The following is a 24,791-nucleotide window of genomic DNA, read 5'->3' as shown; positions in this document are numbered from 1 at the left end:
TGGGGCCTTCAGGCTGCGGGGCTACATGGACACCAAACAACTAATTGCACAATTAAGTATTTAATTCCCATTGTTATCAGTGCTGCAAGGGAGATGGGACAGCTGCTAGGAGCATAAAGCAGGGCTGCTCAAGGAGGCTGAGGGTAGACAGATGAGCTAGAGTTAAGCAGACAAAGGGGGAGCCTATCCTGCAGAAGGAGCCTGGAGGGAAGGAGTGCTGAAGCAGGCTGGGAACTGGAGGGTGCGGGTGCTGCAGATGTGAAGTGCTGGGGAAGGAAGGTAAGCAGGGAGCAAGTGCAGGCTGACCAGGCTAGGCAGCCTCCACCATCAGGGCTTCGGAGGCCGCGTTCAAAATATGGGTCTTTAACCTCAGAGCCACAGGCAGCAGGGCGGCTAGACTGCAGGCTTCACAGGAGCCGGTCAGGCAGGCCTTGTCTCTTGTTCACTACCGTACCCCTAGCGCTCAGAACAGTGCCTGGATCAATTGGTGGGAGGAAGGGGAGCAGGAAGCGTTGATACTAAGCAGAGGTTGAGATTTGTGCCTCATACGGGTCCCTGGCTGCGATGTGGAGACTGCGTGGGAGGAAGCTCGGAGCATGATTTATTCTGCTCATTCTGCCATAACAAAACACCACAGGCTGGGTGGCTGAAACAACAGAAATTTATTTTCTCACAGTTCTGGAGATGGGAAGTCCAAGATCAAGGTGCCTCACGATGAGTTCCTGGTGAGATCTCTCTTCCTGGCTTGTATCTGGCCAAATTTTCATTGTGTCCTCACATGGCCTTTCCACTGTGCATGCATGGCGAGATATCTCGGTGTCTCTTCCGCTTCTGTTAAAGACACCAGTCTTATTAGATTAAAGCCCCAGCCTTATGACCTTGTTTAACCTTAATTAGCTCCCTAAGGCCTCTATCTCCCAGTGCAGTCACAGTGGTGGTTAGAGCTTCCATATATGAATTGGTGGGGCGAGGGGCACAATTTGGTCCATATCAGGGAGGATGCTGGGAAACCATGTGGGAGGTTAGGGAAGAAGTGCTGCTGGCTTGGACTAGGTGATGGCAGTGAAGATGGAGAGACACTGAGCAGAAAGTCTACCAGAGTCAGTGACGGACTTCACGAGGAAGGAGGAGGTGTCAAGGACAACTCCTAAGTTTCTACAATGAGTGTAGTGGGTTGAATGGTGGCCCCCGAAAAGATATGTCCACATCGTGAGCCACGGAACGTGTGAATGTGAGCTTATTTAGAAAAAGAGTCTTTGCAGATATTATTAAGTTGAGAATCCTGAGATGAGATCATCCTGGGTTAGCTGGGTGGGTCCTAAATCCAGCGACAAGTCTCCTTATAAGTGGCAGAGAGGAGAAGACACAGACACAAAGAAGGTGATGTGAAGGGACAGACAGAGACTGGAGTGATGTGGTCACAAGGAGCCACCAAAACCTGGAAGAGGCAAGAAAGGAGTGTCCCCTAGAGCCTTCAGCAGGGCGTGTGTCCCTGCTGATACTTTGATTTGGAGACTGTGAGCGAATATATTTCTGTTGCTTTAAGTCACCGATTTTGTGATCATTTGCTAAGACCGCCCTAGGCAACTAATCCAAAGAGTAATTGACCAGGTGATGGTGCCACTCATGGAGGGAGGGGAACCTGGGGGCGCCCAGGTCTGGCAGGATGGGAAGAAGAGGAGGAGTTTAGACTTAACAATGTAGAATTTGGGGTGACTTTAAGATGTCAAAGACATGAAAGGGCAGCAGCTGGGCTCACAGTAGATACTCCATAATTGATAGGCATTATCATTATTATTTACTTTTGGAATGCTCCCATATTTGATGATGTGATTGCTCCTCTTAAGCATGTGTGATTTTCCTGGAATCTTGGGGCAGCAAACAGTCTGAAGTTCCGCCAGCACCACAGCAAAGCACAGCTCTTTCCCTGCAACACCCGTGTTTGGACACAAATACTTCCTGGTACAAAGTTCTGTTTGTACCTCCTCACCTCAGGCTGGTACCAACTCATACCCACCCAGAAAGTCTACATCGCAGTTTCTCAGGGGGAACTGAGCGAAGCAGAGCCAGCCCACTTTTCCCTCCTCCCCGTCTTCCCCCCACAGAGCGACCGAGGGCGCTGACATTGGCAGCAGAAGTCCGCCATCTTGTGGACACCCACGATTCTAACAGCCTAATGCTAAATCAGAAAGGATTAGAGAGAAAATGGCTTCAAAGTCGCTTAACTTCTCTTCCTACCGCCAAATACAGCTTCATCAAATCAGGCTCTAAAATTCAAGGGCATGAGTGGAAAATCTTTCTGGTCTTGAAAACAGCTAACAGGTCAGTAAAATGGAATCAAAGCGGGCCCTGAGGGACTGCGCCTTCAGCCTCTGGTCTACAGATGACCCTGAAGCAGCTGTTTAGTGATATGCTTCACTCTTGTGGGAGAGAGAGCTTTGGGCCCATGCCACTCACTGCTTTCATAAACCACAGGAGGCCTCTTCCTGGGCTTGGAGAAGTCCAATTCTGACGCACAGGTCAGAGAGCTGCAGTCCTTGCTTATTTCTCAACCGGTGTATTTTGAAAACTAGTCTATGCCTCAGTTTTTCCATCCATTAAAGGGGGATGATGATGATAGTATCTCCCTAATAGATCTGTTCTGGGCATAAAATGAGTTAATCTGTACAAAGTGCTTAGAATATTGCTTAACTCAGCAGGCTCAATACATGTTAATCACTATATTCCCCAAGACAGTCAAACCCAACTTTCAGCAACATTCTTACAACATTTCAGTGTATCACCACTTGCTATTGGATACCACTGGAATCCAGATATGCCAGTACAGTGGGAGAGAAAAAAATAAGGAAGTTATAGTCCTTATCTCCTGCAATTTGTGGGATGGTGGGGAGCATGAATAATACATGTACACATGTAACAGTCAGTGCTGGGTAAAAACTGAGGAGTGCTACAAAAGCAAAGTGTAAAGAAAAGCAGGAGAAGAGGACCCTCGTTCCCACCTGGGGAGACAGGAGAAGTCCAAGTGAGGCCAGCTCAACTCCTGACAAGCCTGGACCCTCCAGCGAACCCGTACGGAGCACAGGCTACGTGAGGGAGGGGTCCCATCGTGGGCAGGTGCCAAGAGGTCTCACCACTTCCTCAGTGAGTTCACCTGCCTCCTGCAGCCAATCCTCAGCCATGCAGGCCCGTAAGAATTTTGTCATCACAGGGAGAATGGATTGGTTTTTCCTTCCCCACACACAGCCCTGTTGGTTTTATCCCCTCAGTGTCGCTCATTCGTGCTTATTTCTCTCCATGGCCATGGCTACTCTCCTAGTCCCTGCCAGTGTCACATCTTTCCTGGTCTACTGTAAGTGCGTCCTGGCCAATCCCTGCTTCTTCGATGGGCTCTCCCAGCCGCAGCCCACGCACGCCTCCCACCTTGCGCCCCCCTGCTCAGTGCTCCAGGGGCTCTTCCTCGCACTCAGGGTAAAACCAAACTCCTTAGCCTGCACCTTGCCAGCCTCATCTTTCTCCACTCACAGCCGGCCTTGGTGAGCATCAGGATTCAGGGCCTTCTCTCACGCTCCTCTCTCTGCCTTAAGCACCGGTCCATGCCTTCTTCACCTGCAATCAACCCTCCATCTTTTAGGGCACTCCCGAAAGTCACCTCTCCAGGAAGTTTCTCAAATCCTTGCAAGAGGTCTGATTCCCCTCGTTTCACACATCCCCCCAGCTGTCCTCACCTTTCCTTCGCTGCACGAACCACAATTACCCGCTGTGATCACCTGCCTGTCTGTGCAATCACTGTCTAGTCTGTCAGCTGCACAGGACACGGCTGTGTCCCTTTTGTTCACAGTCCAGCCTCAGTTATCAGCATATGTGTCAGTGCCTAACCCATAGTAAGTCCTGAACAGATACTGAGTGAGTGAATGAAATAAATGGCTCAATGAGTGAGTCACACTGATGAGGAGCATAGTGATGGATATAAATATATGCAGAGGATGCACTGAACCATGAGTATTCTCCTTCTCGTGGCATAAGGGGACCTCAGGGGTTTCCAGGAACATTATTTGAGCCAGGTATCTTTCACTGTCAATCAATGTGAGTAAGCCGTAAGGCTTTCATAATATGGTCTAAGTTTTGCGAACAGTAGAAACCTGAGTCCTTCATGGAGACCGGATGGATTTTGCAGAAGGAAATCAATCTTTGCCATGGTGAGGCTCTGATTTCAGAGCCTTTCGGAGCAGCCTGAGCAGCCCAGGTAGAATCCCTCTGCTGTCCTATTCCAAACCCTCCTTCCCCCAAAGCTTTCCTGACACAGAAGCAGCAGAGGCTGGAGAGAAGGCGGAGCCTCTGCTGATCTGGTATGGTGAGCAGAGGAAGGTAGATGGGACAATAGCTGGCACAGGGCTGTATGCTTGTTCCCTGTCATCCCTGTCCCCAACCATGGCATCTGGTGGGCTTCGCCAATGCCCACACTCAGGGCACTCTGTAAGGAGAAGGTCCACTCACCCATGATGATCCTGCCCCAGACTTTGTCCATCCCCCTCCCACGCTCCAGAGTAGCTGACCACACCTGGCAGGACAGATAATGGAGACACGGAGACGGCTACAAGGTAAATGAGTCTATAAAAGAGAATGGCGTTCCATCAACATATCCTTAGAAATACACCTGGCTCATTGACAGACTGTTGGCGCTGGCAGGTCAGCGCACTCTGCACTCTGTAGGCAAGCTGTGAGGCCACATTCTGGAATTGGAGTTCTAGAATCACAGCAAAGACAGGGATTGAGCTTGTGAAGTGCCTCTCAGCCCATTAGCCCCTGGGAGGCTGAGGCTGGGCTGGGGTGGGCCTGCCGTTGCCTCCTGAATGGAGGTTACTCTGTCTGGGCCTCCACAGCCCATCGATCCCCATCTGATGATGCTCTTCCTTTAGATGCGTTCATGCATTTGTCAGCTCTCTCTCAATCTGGTGGCCCTGGGAGGCATCTGTTCCTTTGCATGAGCTTGCTGGTTTCTGCTCCACCCTGAGCACTGGATTTATAATCCTACCACAGAGAACAGCTAAGCACCTCTGTTTCCAAGTTCTCAGAGGACAGATGTCCACATGCTGCCTAGACACTGTCACGTTCTGGCAGAGAGCGAGCCCCCCTCACCCGGCACCCGTGGCTCTGATTGCTTTCATGATGCTGTCACTGACCTGGCAGCCAGGGATAGCCCAGCAGGATGAAGGCCCTTCATGCCGCCCTTTCTGCAGGGGGAAGCCAGCTTTGACAGGCCCTACTCCCTTCCAAACCTCATCATCTCTGCAGTAGTGCAACGCTGCAGTTAAAAAGGAAAAGGAAATGAGTCCTCAAGCAGAGCTCTCTGGGATACTGGATTCATTTAAATTTATTTCACATTACTTTTCAGACTAAGCCTTCTCTTCTCTATCTTTGCAAAATCTGGACAAATATACAGCAGGGGCGTTTAGAGGATTTCAAGCATCAGCTTAACTTAACTAAGTCATGATTTTACCACTCATCACTGTTGTCACAACTGACAAAAACTCAACTCACACAAACTTATATGTAAAGAAGGGACTTTGTTGGCTCACAAAACTGAAGGGTTGAGAAGTAGTTCCAAGCTTCAGGTGTGGCTTGATCCAGAGCCTCAGGTGATGTCATCAGGTACCAGCCTCTCTGTCTCTGAGCTCTGCTTCCTCTACATTGAGTCCCCATTCAGGAAGGCTTTCTCGTGGCAGCTTCAGCTACCAGCTCAACACACTCAGCAAAAAGAAAGCTTCTCTTTAATAGTCCAGCTAGGGTTACCAGATTTAGCAAATATTTGGGACACACTTACACTAGAAAATTATTCCTTGTTGATCTGAAATTCAAATGTAACTAAGCATCCTGTATTTTATCTGGCAACCCTCAGTCCAGCACAGGTCCTAGGACTGAATCAGGGCAATTGGATCACATACCATCCCAGACCCAGTTGCTGTGGTCAGGAGAATGGGCCATGCCAATGGCAGGCCAGGGTCACCTGCCTATCCCTGGAAAGAGGGGAACAGGGTCAGACACCTAGTGTACATGATCCAATAGTGGGAGATGGGGTCCCTTCCCCAATAACTGGGATGCTGACCCTAGAAGAGGGGAATGAACCCTGACAGGCAAAAAGAACAGAAGTCCACACAGTGACCTGGAAAGTCCCAGACAACAGTGACAATCATACAGCTCCACGCGGTTGTATGGCACACAGTCATTTACAACGCATTTTCCCGGCTCTCTTTCTTTGCCACCCACACCTCTGTTTGGTTGGCAGAGCAGGTGTTATAATCACTCCATGTTACTTCGCGAGGACTGCCATCACAAAGTACCACCGACTGGGGCCTTAAACAGCAGACGTCTGTTTTCTGACTATAATTCTGGAGGCTAGGAGTGCAAGATGAAGGTATCAGCAGGGTTGGTCTCTTCTGAGGGGTCTCATAGATGGCTGCCTTCTCCCCGTGTCCTCTCACAGTCTTCCCTCTGTGTGTCTGTGTCCTAATCATCTCTTATAAGGACAGCTGTCATATTGGCTTGGGGCCCACCCTAATGACTCATTTTAACTTAATCACCTTTTTAAAGACCCTATCTCCAAATACAGTCCCATTCTGAGGTCCTGGGGGTTAGGGTGTCAACAGATGAATTGGGGACAGAATCAGCCCATGACACTCTACCCTGCCCTTTTTTTTTCCAGATAAGGAACAGGACAGTGAGGGTGGTGACGACTTGTCCCCAGTCCCAGGGCTGATTTAGTGGTGGCGCTCAGTGAGGAGGCTTGTCCAGCTCCAAACAGCGGCAGCCCCTGCACCCGCGGAGCCTCTGCCTGGCCTTGTCCCGCGTCGCTGCTGTCGAGCCGCCGCTCCCTCCCTGGAGAGCCACAGCAAGCCCACCTCCGCAGTCCCCGCGCCAGCACGGGCCCGGCGCCCAGCAGACAACCTTCTCGAAATCCTTGAAAGGAATGAAACTGGAAAAAAATTCCTCCAGAGTTTTAGATTTAGCTAAAAGGAGAGGAGGACAGGCGCTCATGATTTGAAGCGATAAAGACTCTTTAGATCAGCGAAAATGATGAGGCCTATGGATGTGTAAATGAGCCAGGGAAGAACTAATCAGAGGGGTAAATTACAAAACAGAAAAAGACTATAAAATAAGCGAGGGGAGAGCAGTGAATATTTCAGTGTCTTTAGTTCATAAGAAATTCATGAGCAACGCGTGTGGAAATTTTGTTGGTTTTGGTGGTGGGAAAGAATTGTAAATATGTATAATATGTAAATACCTTTTATAAGAAAAGCCCATGAAGATAAATGAGCCTGTCTGCAGAAAAGCTGTGAGCTGTATAAGATGCTAATATAACTGTCGTCACTCTAAGAAATTACCATAATGCTTACAGGGCCTGGAAAGTTCCTGAGCTTGGGAAAGAAACGCATAAATACTAACCAGAAAACAGCGTGCGCACGTCTCTTTTCCCCCTTCTTTCGTCCCAACTTCCCTTCCCTTTAATTTCCTTTAATTTTTTTTTAAACGTGAGAAAGGCAGCCTTGGTGAAAACAGGCATTGGAGTTGCACCGATGTGGGTTCAACACGACTTCCTTGCACCCCCGACGGGCCGTGCGATCTTAGGCAAGTCGCCGGGTCGCTCTGGGACTCACTTTGCCCATCTGTGAAATGGGGCTACCGGCCCCTACACCGCGCCACGTCTTGGGGAGGAGCGAAGGGGAGGGCCGAGTAAGGCTCAGGCCGCGCCTCTCCCCGCCGGGCGCGGGCCGTCGCCCGCCCGCTGCCGAGGGCCGGCGGGGGAGGAGGTGGGGGGCCGGGCCGGGCCGGGCCGCGGCGGGGCGGGGCGCAAGGACGGCCGGCCCGATGGACTCGGGCCCTGGCCGAGCCGATGCGCTGCGGCGGGGCGCTGGGCGCCTGGCCTGTGGCGGGCCTGCAACTGGCTCATGGCCGCCTTCTTCGCGCTGGCGGCCGTGGTGCAGGTCAGCGCCCAGGTCCCGGCCCCGGGCGGCGGGCGGCGGGCGGCGGCGGCGGCGGGAGAGGGGCCTGCGGGCCCCGCGGGGCGCCGGGCTCCGAGCACCGCCCCGGGCCTGGCGTGCAGTGTAGACTGCGAGCCGGCTAGGGCGCCAAGGCGGGCAAGTTAGGCGGAGGATGGGAATTGAGGGTCATGCCTTGGGAAGCCCTGCTCCCTCCCCCTGAGCAGAAGCCGCCCTGGCACCTTTCTGAGAGGGCAGCCTGTGGATGAGGCTGAACACAAGTCAGGGCCTGGGAGCAGGAGCAAAACCCTGAATAGCGTAATTATCCTTTCAAGTCCGCTTTGGGGCGCCCTTCATATAGCCTTCCTCGTTCCTTGAGGCTGGGCGGGGCTTAAAATACCGAGTCTAGGTTTGGCTCACCCTTTTCAGAGTTCCTGTGCATTGTTTACAAAAATGTGTGGCTGTATGTTCAAACCATCTGCTGTGGTGGCCAGAAGCCCCTTAACCATCGTGACCCCTAGACTCTCATTCCTATTTTGTATCCTTGGTGCCTATAGCAGCATCTGGCTCTTAACAAATGACTGAAATGAATAAAGAGCAGACCAAACATAGGAAAGGCACATGACAGCATGTCTGCTAATGCCTTGATGTTTTGGCATTTCAGGTAAATGATCCAGATGCTGAAGTCTGGGTGGTGAGTATGAGGTGCTTTCCTCCATTTGAAAGAATTGTGCAACTGCGTGAAATTCACACTTTTATCTGTTTACCCCTCCTTCCTGCTTTCTGTACTTAAAAGCTTAGAAATCATATCCTTTCTAAGTTTTTTCCCCTAAAATATTAGAGAAAAGGGGTCAGACTGATAATGTAATGTGTTTGTAAATTCATAATTTTCCAGACACATAGGGGCTTTTCAGCAATATTTTCTTTGAATAAAAGGGTCCAACTGAGGACACTCATCTGAAGACAGAGTGTACCTCTGAAGGTCAACTGAACCATTTCTCATGAGTTTCTACCCAAAAACTCCAATAAACCTTTAAGTAGAAAGCGGCAGGCTTAAGGTTTATGGTTCTGCCAATTCAATGAGTTATATTTATAGAAAGTCATTAAAGCCCATAAAACCTGTAGTGTACACGGAACCAAGGCTCTGATCGAACCATTTGGAGGAGGGGGAGATCATTCCACACATTTTCGGAAATATCAGATTTTGCCCAGTTTCTTTGAATACAGATAGACGAGCCTGTACAGTGTCACCAATTAGATTATTTTGGGCTTTGGAATAATGTTGACCATGTACACATTAGCAACAAGTGAAATCATTTGGAATTATAATGTGAAATTCTAGTCAGCTGAATTCTAGCATTCTGATATTGCTTATTGTCCAGATTCACATGCCCCTGAATCAAATCAAATTGCCCCTTCCTCCACATTCTGGTCCATACCCTGAGTTCCAAATACTATTTCCCTGCAGACAATATCCACTATCTCAATATCTCAATAACCAGTATCTCAAATATCCAGCTTAATGTTGAATTTCCAAAAGACTGCTAGACCTGTCCACCTGTACATCATCCTGGCTCCTCAGGTATGCCCAAGGTCCTCCCCAGCATCTTCCCTCCCAAACTCACTCCTCCTGACTCACCCATTTCTCTTACCAGCAGAATCACTCCCTGGGTCATCCTTGCTCAAAACTGCAGCCACCTCGAACATCTCTCTGTTCCTTATCATTATCTTTGAGATCCCCCTCAAAAAACAAAATAAAGAACAAAGAATTCCAACAAAAAACAATTTAAGTCTAATTGCTTGTCTATACAGTTCCTGTACATTTTCCCTTTCACTTCATGCTTATATGACATAATACGAAAAATAATAAACACCACGGCCCCACAGACATCCTCCCTCAGCCCCAGTTCAGCTCTCCATCACCTCCCACATGGACCCTCGTAATAGCTTCCTAAACCTGCTAGCTGCCTCTAATCTCTTCCACTCCTAGAACACTTCTTACATATTGTTTCCTGCTTCAGAAACTAGTCATTTTCCAAGATGCCTAAGCTGAAGCTCTCCAACTTGGAATTCAAGGCCCAACACAACATGGCTCTGACCCACCTTCCCAGCTTGGTCTTGGAAGCCCAGTCCACCTAATATAGTTTCTGTGACTTGCCCCTAGAAGTCCTGTGTCATACTCTACTCAAGCTTCAAGGTCTATCTCAAATGCTCTCTCATCCAGAATCTGTCTCTGCCTATTTCCCATAGGTTCCAGCACCCTTCCTTTGAAGCTTTATTGTAGCACTAACGCGTTCTGCTTTGCATTAGAGTTGGCTCTGTACATGCCAGCTTCCAGGGGGACAGGGACCAGTTCTTCCTTATTCTTGCTGGTCCTCAGGCAACCTAACGTAGAGACTTCTTATGGCAGTCCTTCCTGTATTGACTCGAGCGAGTGAAAGAATGAACGGATGCTCAGATGAATGAGTATTAGGTTACTGGGTTGGGAGGGCTCATACTCCACCAGACTCATTTCCATGTTCCCTACTTCCTCTTGCTCATAGAGGACAATTCTATCAGGATAGAAAATCTGACTAGCTTCAGGCTATAAAAATAGAGTACCTCATCTAACAAGAAGTCCAGAGGCAGCTGCTTAACGGTCAACAATCAGCAAGGACCTGGGCTTTCTGTCTTTCCTCTCTGCCAACCTCAATGTGTGGGTGATACATCCTCTCATGTTTACAGAATGGCTGCTGCAGCTCCAAACATCGTCCCTACACAAGAACATCCCAAGTAGGAAGAAACAAGGCAGGAGCAAAACGAGTTTTCCTCCTGTGCTTTCCTCCCCTTTATCAGGGAGGAAATGTTTTCCAGGAATCCCCTCAGACAGGCTGCTAGTCAGTCGGTACATACCAATATGGCTTATGGCCTGGGATCCGTTTTGCTTGGTCAGCACCCATGCATATTGGTTGCTGAGTGCTTTGAGTATCAGCCTTGCTATGAGACTTCTTACATTTCACTGCTGGAGCATGACCATCCCTAGCTGCTGAAGAGGCTGGGAAAACAAATGGGCTTTTTTAGCTTTTACAGCAGCAGGTGAGCAAGGCAGAGTGGTGTTAGGAATGACTGCCATGGGACTCAATGACTAAGTGGGGAATTAAACTAAATATTATAAATAAATATTATGATGCCCTTAGTTTTAAAAAAAATCCACCAACAAAAAGATAAAAGACCATTATAAATGGGTTCTACTGAGTTCATTATTGAGTATTAGTACTGTATATTGTTTTAACTTGTGTACTAGAAACAATTATTTCCAGTCTCTCTGCCCTCAAAACAAATTTTTTTATTTCATTCAAGATAGAAAAAAGCATTTAAATAAGGATTAACATGGCACAATTGCCATGGGAAACCATCACTTAGTTCAAAGGGTCATTTTTACAATACACTGAAATAAGAAGGTTTTAGACATCTTAATCTATTAATGACAGATAGCTGATACATTTGAATGCACAATTTAATAATCTCTGCCAAACAGTTCTTACGGAGAGCACAATTAAATATTGTATGATGTGTGTTTGCATATGTTTAAATTCTCTGTCTTTCTCCCCCACCCCACCGCCCTCTCTCAGGAACTAAGTCATGTAGTTTTTCACGGGGGGGGGGAAGCTAACCCCTTACCGCTCTAAGTGTGGTCCTTGGAACAACGGCAGCAGCAGCCCCAGCCCCTGGGAGCTTGTTAGAGAAGCAGAACGTTGGGCCCTACCCCAGATCTCTAGACTGAGATCTGCATTTAAACAAGATCTCCGGGTGATTTGCATGCTCATTACAGTTTGGGAAGCACTGGTCTAGCCGTCTGTAGCATGACTGTCCGCCTGTGAGAGATGAGCAGACTTGCAAATGCCGATATCGGCCAATATCCCAGCAATCATTTGGGATGGACCAGGAGAGATGAACACAGAGTCTCTAATCCAGAGGCTTTCTCTCTCTAGGGTCAAGACATGTTTTTATAGTGAAAACAAATCACTTAAAGTGCACAGCTCTGACAACTTCCAAATAAACTAAAAGTTTCTAAGAATCACAATTGCTACGGTTAAGCAGCACCAGTTTTGGGAAAGCCCCCAAGCTTCTTATAAACCTCCCATCCCCTCCTTGCTCTCTGTCTGCAACACACATGGCAATAGCAAGTTTGGCTAGAGTCTGCTTGCTATGAATGAGGTTTGAAAATAGGGCTTCTTTAGCACCATCTGCCAGACTCCAACTTCTCAATAGTTTCCAAAATGAAGAGCCTGATCTTACTGGGGACATCAGATCCATATATTGTTTGTAAACTTTCTGTGGTCTCACCTGCAGAGATGGAATATTGGACTGGATGGCCCATGGGGCCAGACCCAGCAGGGCCATCTAGCTAATTATGGCTCCTCCTGCCCTACTTTTCAAAGAGCATTTTCTTTTACGCAAGTGGGGAAAGGCCATTTGGGCATGGCTTGGGAGAGACTAGGAGGTCAGCGTGTCTTAAGACAAACTCTGCTCAATGCTAGAGCTCAAAGATGAATGAGACTTTCCTGGAATAGCCTAAAGTTTAGGCATAAGGCAGATAAAATTACAAATTGACATGGTAAATGCCATAGAAGCAGAGGTTACCACTTCCCCAATTGTTACTGAAACTTAGGGGTAAAGGATGGAGCGTGACACCCACTGCAGTCATCTTTCTTTATTTCCGAGCTATCTCGGAACACCTCCTATACCGGGCAAACTTCGTAACCCACATACTTTCCTCTCTTTGCTGACAGATGGTGTATATGATACCTGCAGTGCTGACTCTCCTTGTTGGACTCAACCCCCTTGTCACAGGTATGAACCTTGGATTCTGGATGGAGATACAGCAAATCAGATTGCCTCATAATAGTGAGAGTCGATCTGCCCAACTCCCGGGAGAAAACCAGGGCTCTCCAGGTCCTCCCTCTCCAGAGGAGGCTAGTTGTAATCCAGACCACCCTCACCCATCTTCAGGTGAACTTCACAAGGACTTGCCACACTAAGACGGTCTTTGTCAATTTGGATCCCAGGGTCTCTGATGCGGTTGTGGAATAGGAATTACGCAGTTCAGCGCCTAAGAGAGAAGGGCTTCAGGCACTGCATTGATTTCTTCAGCCACGAAGCCAATGGAAAATCAACCGCTATCAAAGTGCCAACTTTGTGTCCCCATACTCAGTGGCAGTCAGTGTCTATTGTATATTTACTCTTTACAAATTCTTCTTAGACCAATACCACTCCCGTTAATCATTTTCTTATTTTGAATTCATCCAATGTCTATGTATACGAACTGCTACTTATGTAGAGAAACTGTTTATAAAATCTCTAACAAATCCCTAGATTTTTGATTACTACATGTTGCTCTCTCTCATCTCCCTAGATGCTGTCAATGTACCTACAGCGATTTATTGTATGCTTTTCTCTACGTTTCCCCCTGCTAGGCTGTAAGCTCCTTAAAAGCAGGATCATGTCTCAGCCATCTTTGCCCAAACTAGCTTAAATATGACCAGGAATATGGTAGGTGCCTAATGCTTGCTCAGTAAATGGAAGGCTGTGCAACAGAGGCTTTCCCATATGTTTGTTTGTAAGCTGCTCCTTGCGCTTCTTACATACAGATCCCAGCTGGGTAGACATGTAAAACGGTTTCACTTAAAATAGTGATTTGTATTGCCTGCGGGCTACCAACCTCAGTGCTGGGCAAAACGCAGCTGCTTTGCCTTTTATGGCCCTAAAAACTCTCAACAAACCTTAAGTTGGACAGCTTTATACTATAAAACTGTGTCTTGTAACAGAAAAAAAAGACATTTTACATTGCTTACTTACATTTTCTTATTAATGGGACGCCTAGTCCTGACAGGTTATTCGTCACTTCCTTTAAAACAGCTTCTCCTAGTGGGGCTTGGAAGTTCTCAGGGTTTAGAATAGAGACTAATGATCCCTCCTGGGGGGAAGCTCTCGTCCCCTAGATTGCACAGGCTCCTTGTTTGGGCCCCTAGAACTCTGCCTACATCTTTAAGGTGTATCCGTTAGGGCTCCATTAGTTGCAAGCAAGGAAAAAACTCAACTCATATGGGCTCTAAGTGAAAAAAGGGATGCACTGGGATACTTGACTGACAGGCCCGGGGGTGGTGGAGGCTTCAGGCACTGCTGGCAGCTCAAAAGGTAAACTTCTCTGCACTCTGAGTTCCACCACCTGCTGCGCTGACTTCAGTCCTGGGCTCCACACGGTAGCCCCGCAGCTCAAAGTTCACCTCTCCCTGCTGCCAAGTCCAGCAGCATATAGACTCCGCTCCTCTGATAGCTCCACAAGGCTCAGAAGTGAGCTGTTGGCCCTGATTCATCAGATTTGTCATGTATTCATCCTGCGCCGCATCACTGTCGCTAAGGGGCTGAAGTGCACTGATGGACCTAGCTAAGGTCCAGTTGTCTGGGACACATGGACTGGGGGTGTGGGAAGGGTGGATCCCCAAAGGAAATAAGGATAGTTGTCATAGAGGGGGGAGCTGCTGGACAACCAAAATGATCAGCATCCACGTAAGTTTATAATTACTGCTTTAACACCTATGATGTCCTTTAAAACAAAACAAAACTAAAAAAAAACCAACCCAGCTTGTTCTGAATGCTTTCCCTGAAAGCAGATATAAAAAGATGATTTTTCTCTGGGATGTGATCCATAATTAACAGCACGAGGACATCTCTTTTTAGGGAACTTTATTTGGAAGAGTGTCTCTGCAATACACATATTCTTCTGCATCACGTGGGCTGTCGGCTTGGCATACTACCTCCTGCTTCATACACAACAGAACATCATACATGAGGAAGAAGGCAGGTGAGCCGTGACTTTCGCTCTTTGGAAGGTGTGGGGTAGAACTGAGGAATCTTCTGTCCCTTCCTGACACCTTTTCTGCACAGTGAGGATGTAATTCCCCCAACGACACCCTGAGGAGCAGGGAGTGTATCATCTCCTTTATAAGCTAAAGAAACTGAGGAAATGATGGAGCCAGGATTCAAACCCAGCACCATCTACCACACTCCATGATCACCACCACAGGCAGCCATTAAGCATTACATTATATGAATGTAAATTACCATCAGGCAGTTTGGACCTTGACCCCTTATAACGAGCAAAGACAGTATACAGTAACACTCAGTCCAGTCTAAAGGTGAAAACTCCATCAGCATTCTGATTCAGTTCTAGTTCAAGCCAAAATCTTATCTACAAGTGTGATCAGCTACCTCAGAGGTCAACCTCTGTCAGCCTTGCCCACGTATGTCTCATGTCATCTTCCTCTGTGGCAACCATTCATGCTTTTTTTAAAGATTGGCACCTGAGCTAACATCTGTTTCCAATCTTCCTTTTCTTCTTCTTCTTCTCCTCCTCCCCAAAGCCCCCCTCGTACATAGTTGTGTATTCTAGTTGTGAGTGCCTCTGGTTGTTCTATGTGGGATGCTGCCTCAGTGTGGCCTGATGAGCAGTACCATGTCTGTGCCCAGGATCTGAACCAGTGAAACCCTGGGCCGCCAAAGCAGAGCGCAAGAACTTAACCATTTGGCCACAGGGCTGGCCCAAGTCACAACCATTCATTCTTTCTTTTTTTTTTTTTTTAAAGATTTTATTTTTTCCTTTTTCCCCCCAAAGCCCCCCGGTACATAGTTGTATATTCTTCGTTGTGGGTCCTTCTAGTTGTGGCATGTGGGACGCTGCCTCAGCGTGGTTTAACGAGCAGTGCCATGTCCACGCCCAGGATTCAAACCAACGAAACACTGGGCCACCTTCAGCGGAGTGTGCGAACTTAACCACCCGGCCACGGGGCCAGCCCCACAACCATTCATTCTTAAAATATCACCTCTTCTTTTGCTTCCTCTCACCCTTGATTCCCTGGCCTCTCTAATAGACCCTTTCCTTTCTTTTCTGTCCTGCTGCTAACATCTGCCAACAGTAAGCTTTGGAGACCTGTAAGTTAAGCATCACTAGTGCTACATAAAAGGCCCTAATCCTTGAAAAACTGGATCAGGTTGGGTCAGTCAATGAGAATGTAAACCAAATGAGTTGAATCATCTCCACCAACTTGAAACCCATGAGTTATGAACTCAACGTGGGGCTTTCAGTGGTACAATGGCCAAATGTGATTGTTTTCTACTCCATGTAAAATATATGTGTTTTAACACATATTTCTAGAAGCATATACCCACCCAAAAATCATTAGTCTGACTCAAACTACAAGTCATTCCTCTCCACTAAGACGTGATCCAATCTCCTACAATACATGCTCAAATTATTGATTTGAGCTCAACCTGCCTAACACCGAACCCTCTAGAACAATGTAAAAAGAACCCCTGATCAATTCCGGGATTGTTCTCTTGGCTATACTACTCCTCCCAGTGATGTGAAGTAAGTGATTTATCTGTGTTTTTGTTTTGTTGTTGTTTTTGTTCATTTATGAGTTTGGGAACAGTGATGGAGCTCAGATCTGCCTCATAGCATGAAATCTATTTTCATATAAGGCTTTAAGCTGTCTGAAAAAAAGTAATTTATGAGTCATGGCCAGAATGGAAAATATTCTGTAGATGCTATATATCTTGGGGGAAGTCATCCAACAATCAGCAGAATCAAGTGGTCATGGAGAGAAAGGGATGATATGCATGTCACTTGCAGCTACTTCAAAAATATGAAATGTATCCTATTTTATAGGGAGCTGTTTGGTCTGGTGATTATTACGGCATGGATGAGCCTATGCCACAGTTCATCAAAGTAAGTTTTCAACTTGATTAAAATCAGATGTCTTCAAGGTTGGTAAAGTGAAAATATTGATACACAAGTGAAAACAGGAATCTTTTGAAAGAAATCTTTCCTTTTCCTAAAGAAAGCTAATAATAGTTGGTTCAGAGTTTCATGATCACTCACACTTTCATGAGTACCATGGTTTCCCATGTGGCCCAGTGTAATCATAGGGAGTTGCCTGCCTGAAGGGTTTTCTTCAAGGAGAAGGAAAGTTATCTCAGAAGGAAGCTTGGAGATTCAGGAAAGAATGAAGGACAAAGAAAACATAAAAATATGGGCTCATATAAATGAATGTTAACTTTATAAAATAGTAATGATGTGTGGTGGGGTTTAACATATAAAGAAAAAAATACATGACAACAGTAGCATATAAGTTGGAAGGAGACAAATGGAGTTAAAGTGTTTTAAGGTCCTTGAATTGTCTGGGAAGAGGTAACAGTAGCAGTTTATACTAGGCGTTTATAAGTCGAGGATTCTTGTGGTAATCCTTAGGGTAAACACTAAAAGAACAGAAAGTGAGTACAGAAGGCAGGAAAAGAGAGGGGAAAAGACAGAGAACAGAAGGGAAAAATAGGAAGCAGATGGTTAACATAGAGATTTAAACCCAACTATATTAGAAAATACATTAAATGTATATGTTCCAAATATTCCAGTTAGGAACCAGAGATTTTCAAAGTGGATAAAAAGATTAAAAACCCAACTAAACACTGCTTCCAAAAGCTAACCCTTAAATACACAGATACAGAAAGACTGAAAGTCTAAGGATGGTAAAAATATACTATACAAATACCAACCAAATGAAAGCCAGTGAAGCAATTTTAATTTTAAAAAGTAGACTTTAAGACCAGAGAAAAAAAGACCACGTATTTTTAGAGAAAAGTGATTTTTTTGGTGATTATTTCAATTTTTTTGTTTTAATTTTTTATTTTGAAAAAATTTCAAATATATATAAAAGCAGAGAGACTAATATAATGAATCAGATGTACCCATCACTCAACTTCAACAAATTAACATTATATGTCCAATCTTATTTCATTTATATCACTGTCCTCTTCACACTTACAGATTATTTTGAAATAAATGTCAGACATCACCTTGTTTTACCTGTAAATATTTCAGTATGTATCTCTAAAAGATAAGCACTTAAAAATAACCACTCTAGGGGCCAACCCGGTGGCACAGTGGTTGGGTTCGTGCACTCCACTTCAATGGCCCAGGATTTGCGAGTTTGGATCCTGGGCATGGGCCTGCACATCGCTCATCAAGCCATGCTGTGGCAGCATCCCACGTACAAAAAAATAGAAGAAGACTGGCACAGATGTTAGCTCAGGGCCAATCTTCCTCACCAAAAATAAGTAAATAAAATAAAAAATAACCATTCTACCATCATTACACAAAAAATAAAAGAACAATAATTCTTCAGTATTTTCAGTTAATGTTTACATATCCCAATTGCCTTATAAATGTTTATTCTTCTGTGTCCTATATTTCTGATAAATTGGTGGTTATATCTAGAGGCTTGGCTAGATTCTGGTATTATTACTTTTTTATTTCTAATATCATTCCTAGACAGGACTACTTCATGGGTGGTGTTATGTACTTCTATCATAATATACATAAGACCTAGCTGTTTCTCTGTGATGTTAATATAACAGTCTTTAATGATCATTGCCTAAACCTATTGATTCATTCGAGTTGCAAAATGGTGATATTCTAATTATAGCCTTGCTTGTTTATTAGCTGGAAAAATTCTATAAAGAGAAATTTCCATATATCAATTCTTTGACTACTCTGAGGTACAGATTGTAAGAGGAAAAGGAGTTGATTTTGTCTCTTAATTTACCAGTTTTCAAAATAACAAGTTGTTTCTTACCTGGGCATCTTCTGAAAGTGACTAATCAGTTTTATTTATTTGTTGTTTTAGTAGGGCCATTATAAAGTCATGGATTTCAACATATTTGATATTTTTCAGTCCATGGCAGTTATTATCTCTATTGATGCTCAGATTGTCCCTTTTTTTTTTTTTTTTTGACCAGTGGTACATACTCAGGTTGGCTCCTGAATTCTTTTCAACATGACCCTAGTAATGGTATTTAGAGCTCACAATCTGGGCATGAGCAATGCACATTGCTAATGGGTTTGTCATTGGTTCTTTCTAGTGCACAAAGCTAGGAAATTCACATATATGTGCATATGTATGTGTATATATGTATGTGTGCACCATAAACATACATGCATATATACATATATATTTATATATATTACATATATATTTAAAGATAAAATACCTTATGAGTTCATACTAATCCTAGCAATTCGAATTCAGGAACACAGGTTTTCATTTAACCTTATCAGCAATCTTAAATCTGTATCTCCTTTTAATCCTGTCAAAAAATCTCTAGTCTCAGTGACCTCAGCATAATAATTCATTTGACTTATCCCACAATGCAAACACAATCTCAGAATAACAACATAATTATTAGAAACAGGTTTTTGTTTGTTTGTTGTCATTGTTAGGGAATATCCCATTAAGGGACGTGCATTCAAATTGCTTGGAATAGTTCTCTGTGTGCTAATGCCACCAAGTGAATACAAAGTTAAGTTATCACATTTTACTTTCAATTTCTAGGGATAACTTTATTTAAAATATATTAATTTTGTTTTATAATTATAAAAAATATCTACATGGTTCCAGAGTCAAATCTACAAAACAAAGTATATTCAAAGAAGTCTAGCTTCTCTATCCCCTGACCCTATATCCTCTCTTTCTCTATAGGTGAAACTTTTTTCAATTTTACGGTTTATCCTTCCATGGTTTCTTTTTTTTCTTGGTGAGGAAGATCAATCCTGAGCTGACATCTGTTACCAATCTTCCTCTTCGTGCTTGAGGAACATTGTCCCTAAGCTAACTTATGTGCCAGTCTTCCTCTACTTTGTATATGAGACGCCACCACAGCATGGCCTGATGAGCAATATGTAGGTCTGCACCCGGGATCTGAAGCCACGAATCCTGGGCCACCAAAGCGGAGTGCACAAACTTTAACCACTACACCACCAGGCTGGCCCCCATGGTTTCTTAATAAAGCAAATATAGTCATGCATCACTTAACAAGGGGGATACATTCTGAGAACTAAGTCATTAGGCGATTTTGTCATTGTGCAAACATCATAGAGTGTACTTACACAAACCAAGATGGTATAGACTACCATACACCAAGGCTATATGGTGCTAATCTTACGGGACCACCATCATACATGCAGTCCATTGTTAACCAAACTGTCATTATGCGGCACATGACTGTATGTGCAATCTATTTGTATTCCTGCTTGTCCTAGATAAGTGGTAGCACTATTGTACGCAATTGTATTCCCCTTGATTTTTCTCTTACTACATCCTAGAGATCATTCTATAGTATGATTTATTGTATCTTCCTGATTTAATGAATTATATAGCATATCTTCCTTACCTAATGAAACTTTTGTCATTAAAAAGTATCTGCTTTTGGCACTTTTTTTGAAATCTACTTTTTAATAAGTGGTGTTGAGATAACGCTAAGTGGAAGAGATAATATTGGTATATAAATATTAGTATAATATTAGTATATAAGTATATAATATTAGTATATAAGAGATAATATTAGTATATAAAGACTTTCCTTATTCTGTTGACAGAGCCATAGTTTATTCATCCATTCCTCTACTTTTTAGATTGTATCCAATCTTTTGCTATTAAAAATAGTGCTAACAGAATACATTATCAGAATTTTGAATTTTTACTAATGGGATAGTTGAGAAATGGGTATTTTTAATCCGCCTATCTCTTATTAGGTGTAAAGGTGAGCATATTTTCATATGGTTAAGAGCCATTTGCATTTCTTTTTTAATAAAATGTTGGTTTATCTCTGAGAGATAGAGGTTAAACCTTTTTCTCTCTAAGGTTGTTGGCCTTCTCTATTTTTAGAAGCTCTTTATATACTATGGCTATTAACCCTTTGTGATAGAAGCTGAAAATTTTTTTTGCAGTTTCTTATTTTCCTTTGCTAATGCAAAGTATACTTTGCCACAAAAAAGCTCTGTGTGGTTTTTTTTTAATGTAACCAAATTTATCAATCATTTCCCTTATTGCTTCTGAATTTGGAGTCATAGTTAAGAAAACTTTCCTTCTTCTCAGGTTGTAAAGTAACTTACTAAGAAAACTAAGTTTTCTTCTAATACAAAGGTTCATTTTTACATTTAAATCTTTGATCTATTTAGAATTTATCCTAGTGTAACGTTATAAAGAATGGATCCAATATTATCTCTTCCACTTAGCATTATCTCAACAACACTTATTAAAAAGTAGATTTCAAAAAAAGTGCCAAAAGCAGATACTTTTCAATGACAAAAGGTTCATTAGGTAAGGAAGATATGCTATATAATTCATTAAATCAGGAAGATACAATAAATCATCATATCAGGAAGATATAACAATTCTAAATTTGTACATAACTAATAATTACAAAATAGATAAAACAAAATAGATAAAACAAAATTGACAGAACTAAAAAGAAAAATTGAAAAATCTATAATCATCTTGGGAGACTTTAATACACTTCTCTCAGTCACTAATAGAACAAGAAGAAAAAACAAAAATCAATAAAGGTATCAAAGATTTGAACCACACAATAAAAAACTTGACATATACATAGTGGACATATACAGAACACCAGAACCAAGAATGGCAGAATTTACATTCTTTTCAAGTATACATTGCATGTTTACAAAAAGACTTTATGTTGGGCCATGAAATAAGTGCCAACGAATTTCAAAGACCTGAAATTCTATGGAGTATGTTCTTTGACCACAGTGCAGTTAAGCTAGAAATCATTAACAAAAAAGATAGACAATCACTGTATGTTTGGAAATTAGGAAATATGCTTTCAAATAACATTTGGGTAAGAGAAGAAATCATGATGGAAATTAGAACATATTTTGAACTGAATTATGAGTACACCACATATTAAAATTTGTGGGATGCAGCTAAAAATCATGTTTAGAGGGAAATTTATAGCCTTAAATACATATATTTTAAAAACACAACAAGAAAGGCTGAAAATCAGTGAACTAAGCTTCCAAGATGTCAGGACTTTTCCAGTTCAAGAAGTTAGGAGAAGAACAGAAAATTAAGCCCAAATAAGGAGAAAACAAATGTAAAAACAGAAACCAATGAAATGAAAAATCAACATAAAAAATAAAGGATTAAGAAGGCCAAATATTGATTCTCTAAAATGATTCATAACGTTGATAAGCCCTGTCAAGACTAAAAGGGGAAAATAATAAGAGTGAGAACAAGGAAGAGGAGGCACAAATAACCAATATCAGGAATGAAAAAGAGAACGTTACTACATATCTAATAGATATTGCAAAAATCAGAGAGGATATTATGAATAACTTTTTGCTCAAAAATTTTAAAATGTAGATGAAATGGACAAATTCCTTGAACAATACAATTTATCAAAACTGACATAAGAAGAAATACTCAGAGCAGTCCCATAACTGTTAAAGAAATTGAGTCCTAGCCAGTACAATAAGACAAGAAAAAGAAATGAAAGGCCCAAGGATTGGAAAGGAAAAATTAAATTTTAATTTTTCATGGGTGACATGATTGCGTATGTAGAAAATCAAAAAGAATCTAAAAAGTTATTAGAATAAGTGAGTTTAGCATGATTGCTGGATACTAGCTCAGGATACTAAATTGCTGGATACCACACCAATATACTAAAATTAACTACATTTTTATCAGCAAGTAACAGAAAATGATAAAAACAAAAACCATTTATAACAACATCAAAAAAAACAAATCTCTAGGTATAAATCTAGCAGATATGCAAAATCTCTACACATAAAACTGTAAAACACTATGGGAGAAATTAAAGACGATCTGAATAAATGGGGAGAGAAAGCAATACTGGCAAAAAGATGAACTAATGAAAGAGTAGAATCTAGAAAGAGATCCATACATAGGTAGACCCTGACTTACGAGAGAGGTGGCTCCGCAAAGGAACATAGAAAAGCAGTCTTTTCAATAGTGCTGGATCAATTGGATATCCATGTGGAAAAAAACTGAAACAACCCTTACTCACTCACAACTTTCATAAAAATCAATTCCGGGTAGATTATACCTCTAGTGTGAAAAGCAAAACAATAAAACTTTTAGAGAAGATAATATCATCAAGACCTTGGGGAGGAAAGTTTTCTTGAACAGAACACAAAAATCAATAGGAAAAGATCAATTTTAACATTGCTTAATTAATCCGTGACTTCAGTTCCTCAAAAGACATCATTAAGTGAGTGGGAAAAGCTATTTGCAACATATATAAGCAAGGATTTGTATTTAAAATATATAAAGAACTCTTATAAATCAATGAAATTAATTGATTTTAATTCAATTTTTAAAAAAACTAAGAAAAATACAAAAATCTATTGATGTGTTTTACCAGATTCAATCTTTATACTTGTTTCCAAAGCAAGCCATAATTTTTATTGGATTTTTCTTTATAATTATTTTTGTGTCTTTGTAGGAAGCCAGTTGGTGGAAGAATTCAGTTGGCTATTGCCGTTGTCATTGCTCTCTTCCCCCTTCTCTCGTGGGTCTACATATATGCAAACAAGGAGATGCGGTCCTCCTGGCCCACTCACTGCAAGACGGTAATTTAAGTGAAGTCAAGAAGCCTGTTCTGAAAATGAGGATTTGCAATTTCTTATAAACATGGTTGTAACAAGCCAACTTCCTAGCAGTTTATTTCCGGTAATTTGAGCAAATACTACAGATTTTTCTTTTTAATACTGAGAACTTTTTAAGGTTGCCTACAATACAGTGTAGCATTGGATGGGACTAGTAAGAGCAGGGTCTCACATTCTATTGTATCAGAGTGTAGCAGAAAAGAACAAAAGTTGAGAAAAATGAATTCTAACTCAGCTTATCACTATCTATGTGACTTGGGCAAATATATAAATCTCCTGGTGGATATGTCTTTATCTATAAAATAGGATTAATACCAGATCTCCTGCTTAAGTTATACGGTTGCAAGGATTAAACTGGATAACATGACAGCACTCCGAAAATATAAAGTGCTTACAAAGGGCCGCACATGATTAAAACAGAGGGAGGCAGGGTCTGGGTAACAGGACAGAAGGAGAGGCCCAACAGAGGGCTGCACCCTGAGCTAATCTCGTATACTGAACTGGTACAGGGCCATGAACTGAACGAGGGCGCCAGACGAGCCAAACGAACAAGCACGTCTTGGAAAGGAAAGTCGGATAGAATAAAGGAATTTGGGACCGAAAACAATAGGGAATATTAATTACATTGTAAATGAAAAATAAGACCAAAATCCACCCGTTTTTTAAAATGAATATCAAAAGTAACCCCGGGGAGAAGACTGTGTTCGAGCTGTACTCTCCGATATGGTAGACACTAGCACATGATGCACTGAGCGCTTGAAATGTGGCTAGACTGACTGAGGAAGTAAAGCTTTAATTTTTTCATTTTAATTTTTAATTTAAAAACTGCTAATTATTAGAAACCTTGTGTGTTTAGAACATTTGTTTTAAGTGTGTCTGTAACAGCTTGGGTATATGAGTCTACTTCGACTGTAAATTTTATGGTATCTAAATACAGATTTAGTATTTCCAATGAAAATCTGGTGTCCAAAAGAACGTGCTATGAGTCTAAAATATGCACTAGATTTTAAGGATGTAGCATAAAATGAAAGAATGTAAAAAACAATTTTTGTATTGATTACATATTGAAAGAATATTTTACAGATATTAGGTTAAATAAAATATATTAAAATTAATTTTATCTGTTTCTGTTTACTTTTTTAAATGTGCCGGGTAGGATATTTTATCACTTATGTGGGTCACATTCTATGTCCGTTGGTCTGTGCTGTTTTGAGCATCTGGATGGCAGCTTTTTTACAGATGTTAGCATCAAACCCGGTAATCAAGCCACTGTTTCATGAGATTTAAGAAATATTTCA

General features: G+C 42.8%; 2 protein-coding genes across 2 annotated transcripts in view; one reads left to right on the top strand and one right to left on the bottom strand.

Annotated features, from left to right (window-relative positions):
* Window positions 1–643: 643 nt before the first annotated feature.
* Window positions 644–24,791, bottom strand: part of ADPRM (ADP-ribose/CDP-alcohol diphosphatase, manganese dependent) — a 38,694-nt gene continuing 14,546 nt past the window's right edge. The window contains exons 5-6 of the mRNA XM_070563431.1: window positions 5,181–5,302; window positions 644–831 (exon numbers count right to left, since the gene is read on the bottom strand). Of these exons, the coding sequence (XP_070419532.1) occupies window positions 775–831; window positions 5,181–5,302 (179 nt within the window). The 3' untranslated portion in view covers window positions 644–774. The remainder of the gene's footprint in view (window positions 832–5,180; window positions 5,303–24,791) is intronic.
* On the top strand, window positions 7,817–24,608 carry TMEM220 (transmembrane protein 220). The gene is made up of 6 exons (XM_070563434.1): window positions 7,817–7,979; window positions 8,638–8,667; window positions 12,746–12,806; window positions 14,694–14,817; window positions 16,681–16,740; window positions 23,331–24,608. Exons 1-6 carry the CDS (start codon window positions 7,944–7,946, stop codon window positions 23,464–23,466), a joined length of 447 nt encoding a protein of 148 aa, XP_070419535.1. The 5' UTR covers window positions 7,817–7,943; the 3' UTR covers window positions 23,467–24,608.

This window comes from Equus przewalskii, chromosome 10 (genome assembly GCF_037783145.1).
Source record: "Equus przewalskii isolate Varuska chromosome 10, EquPr2, whole genome shotgun sequence".
Taxonomy (NCBI): Eukaryota; Metazoa; Chordata; class Mammalia; order Perissodactyla; family Equidae; genus Equus; species Equus przewalskii.
This window is presented reverse-complemented; position numbering and strand designations above follow the sequence as displayed.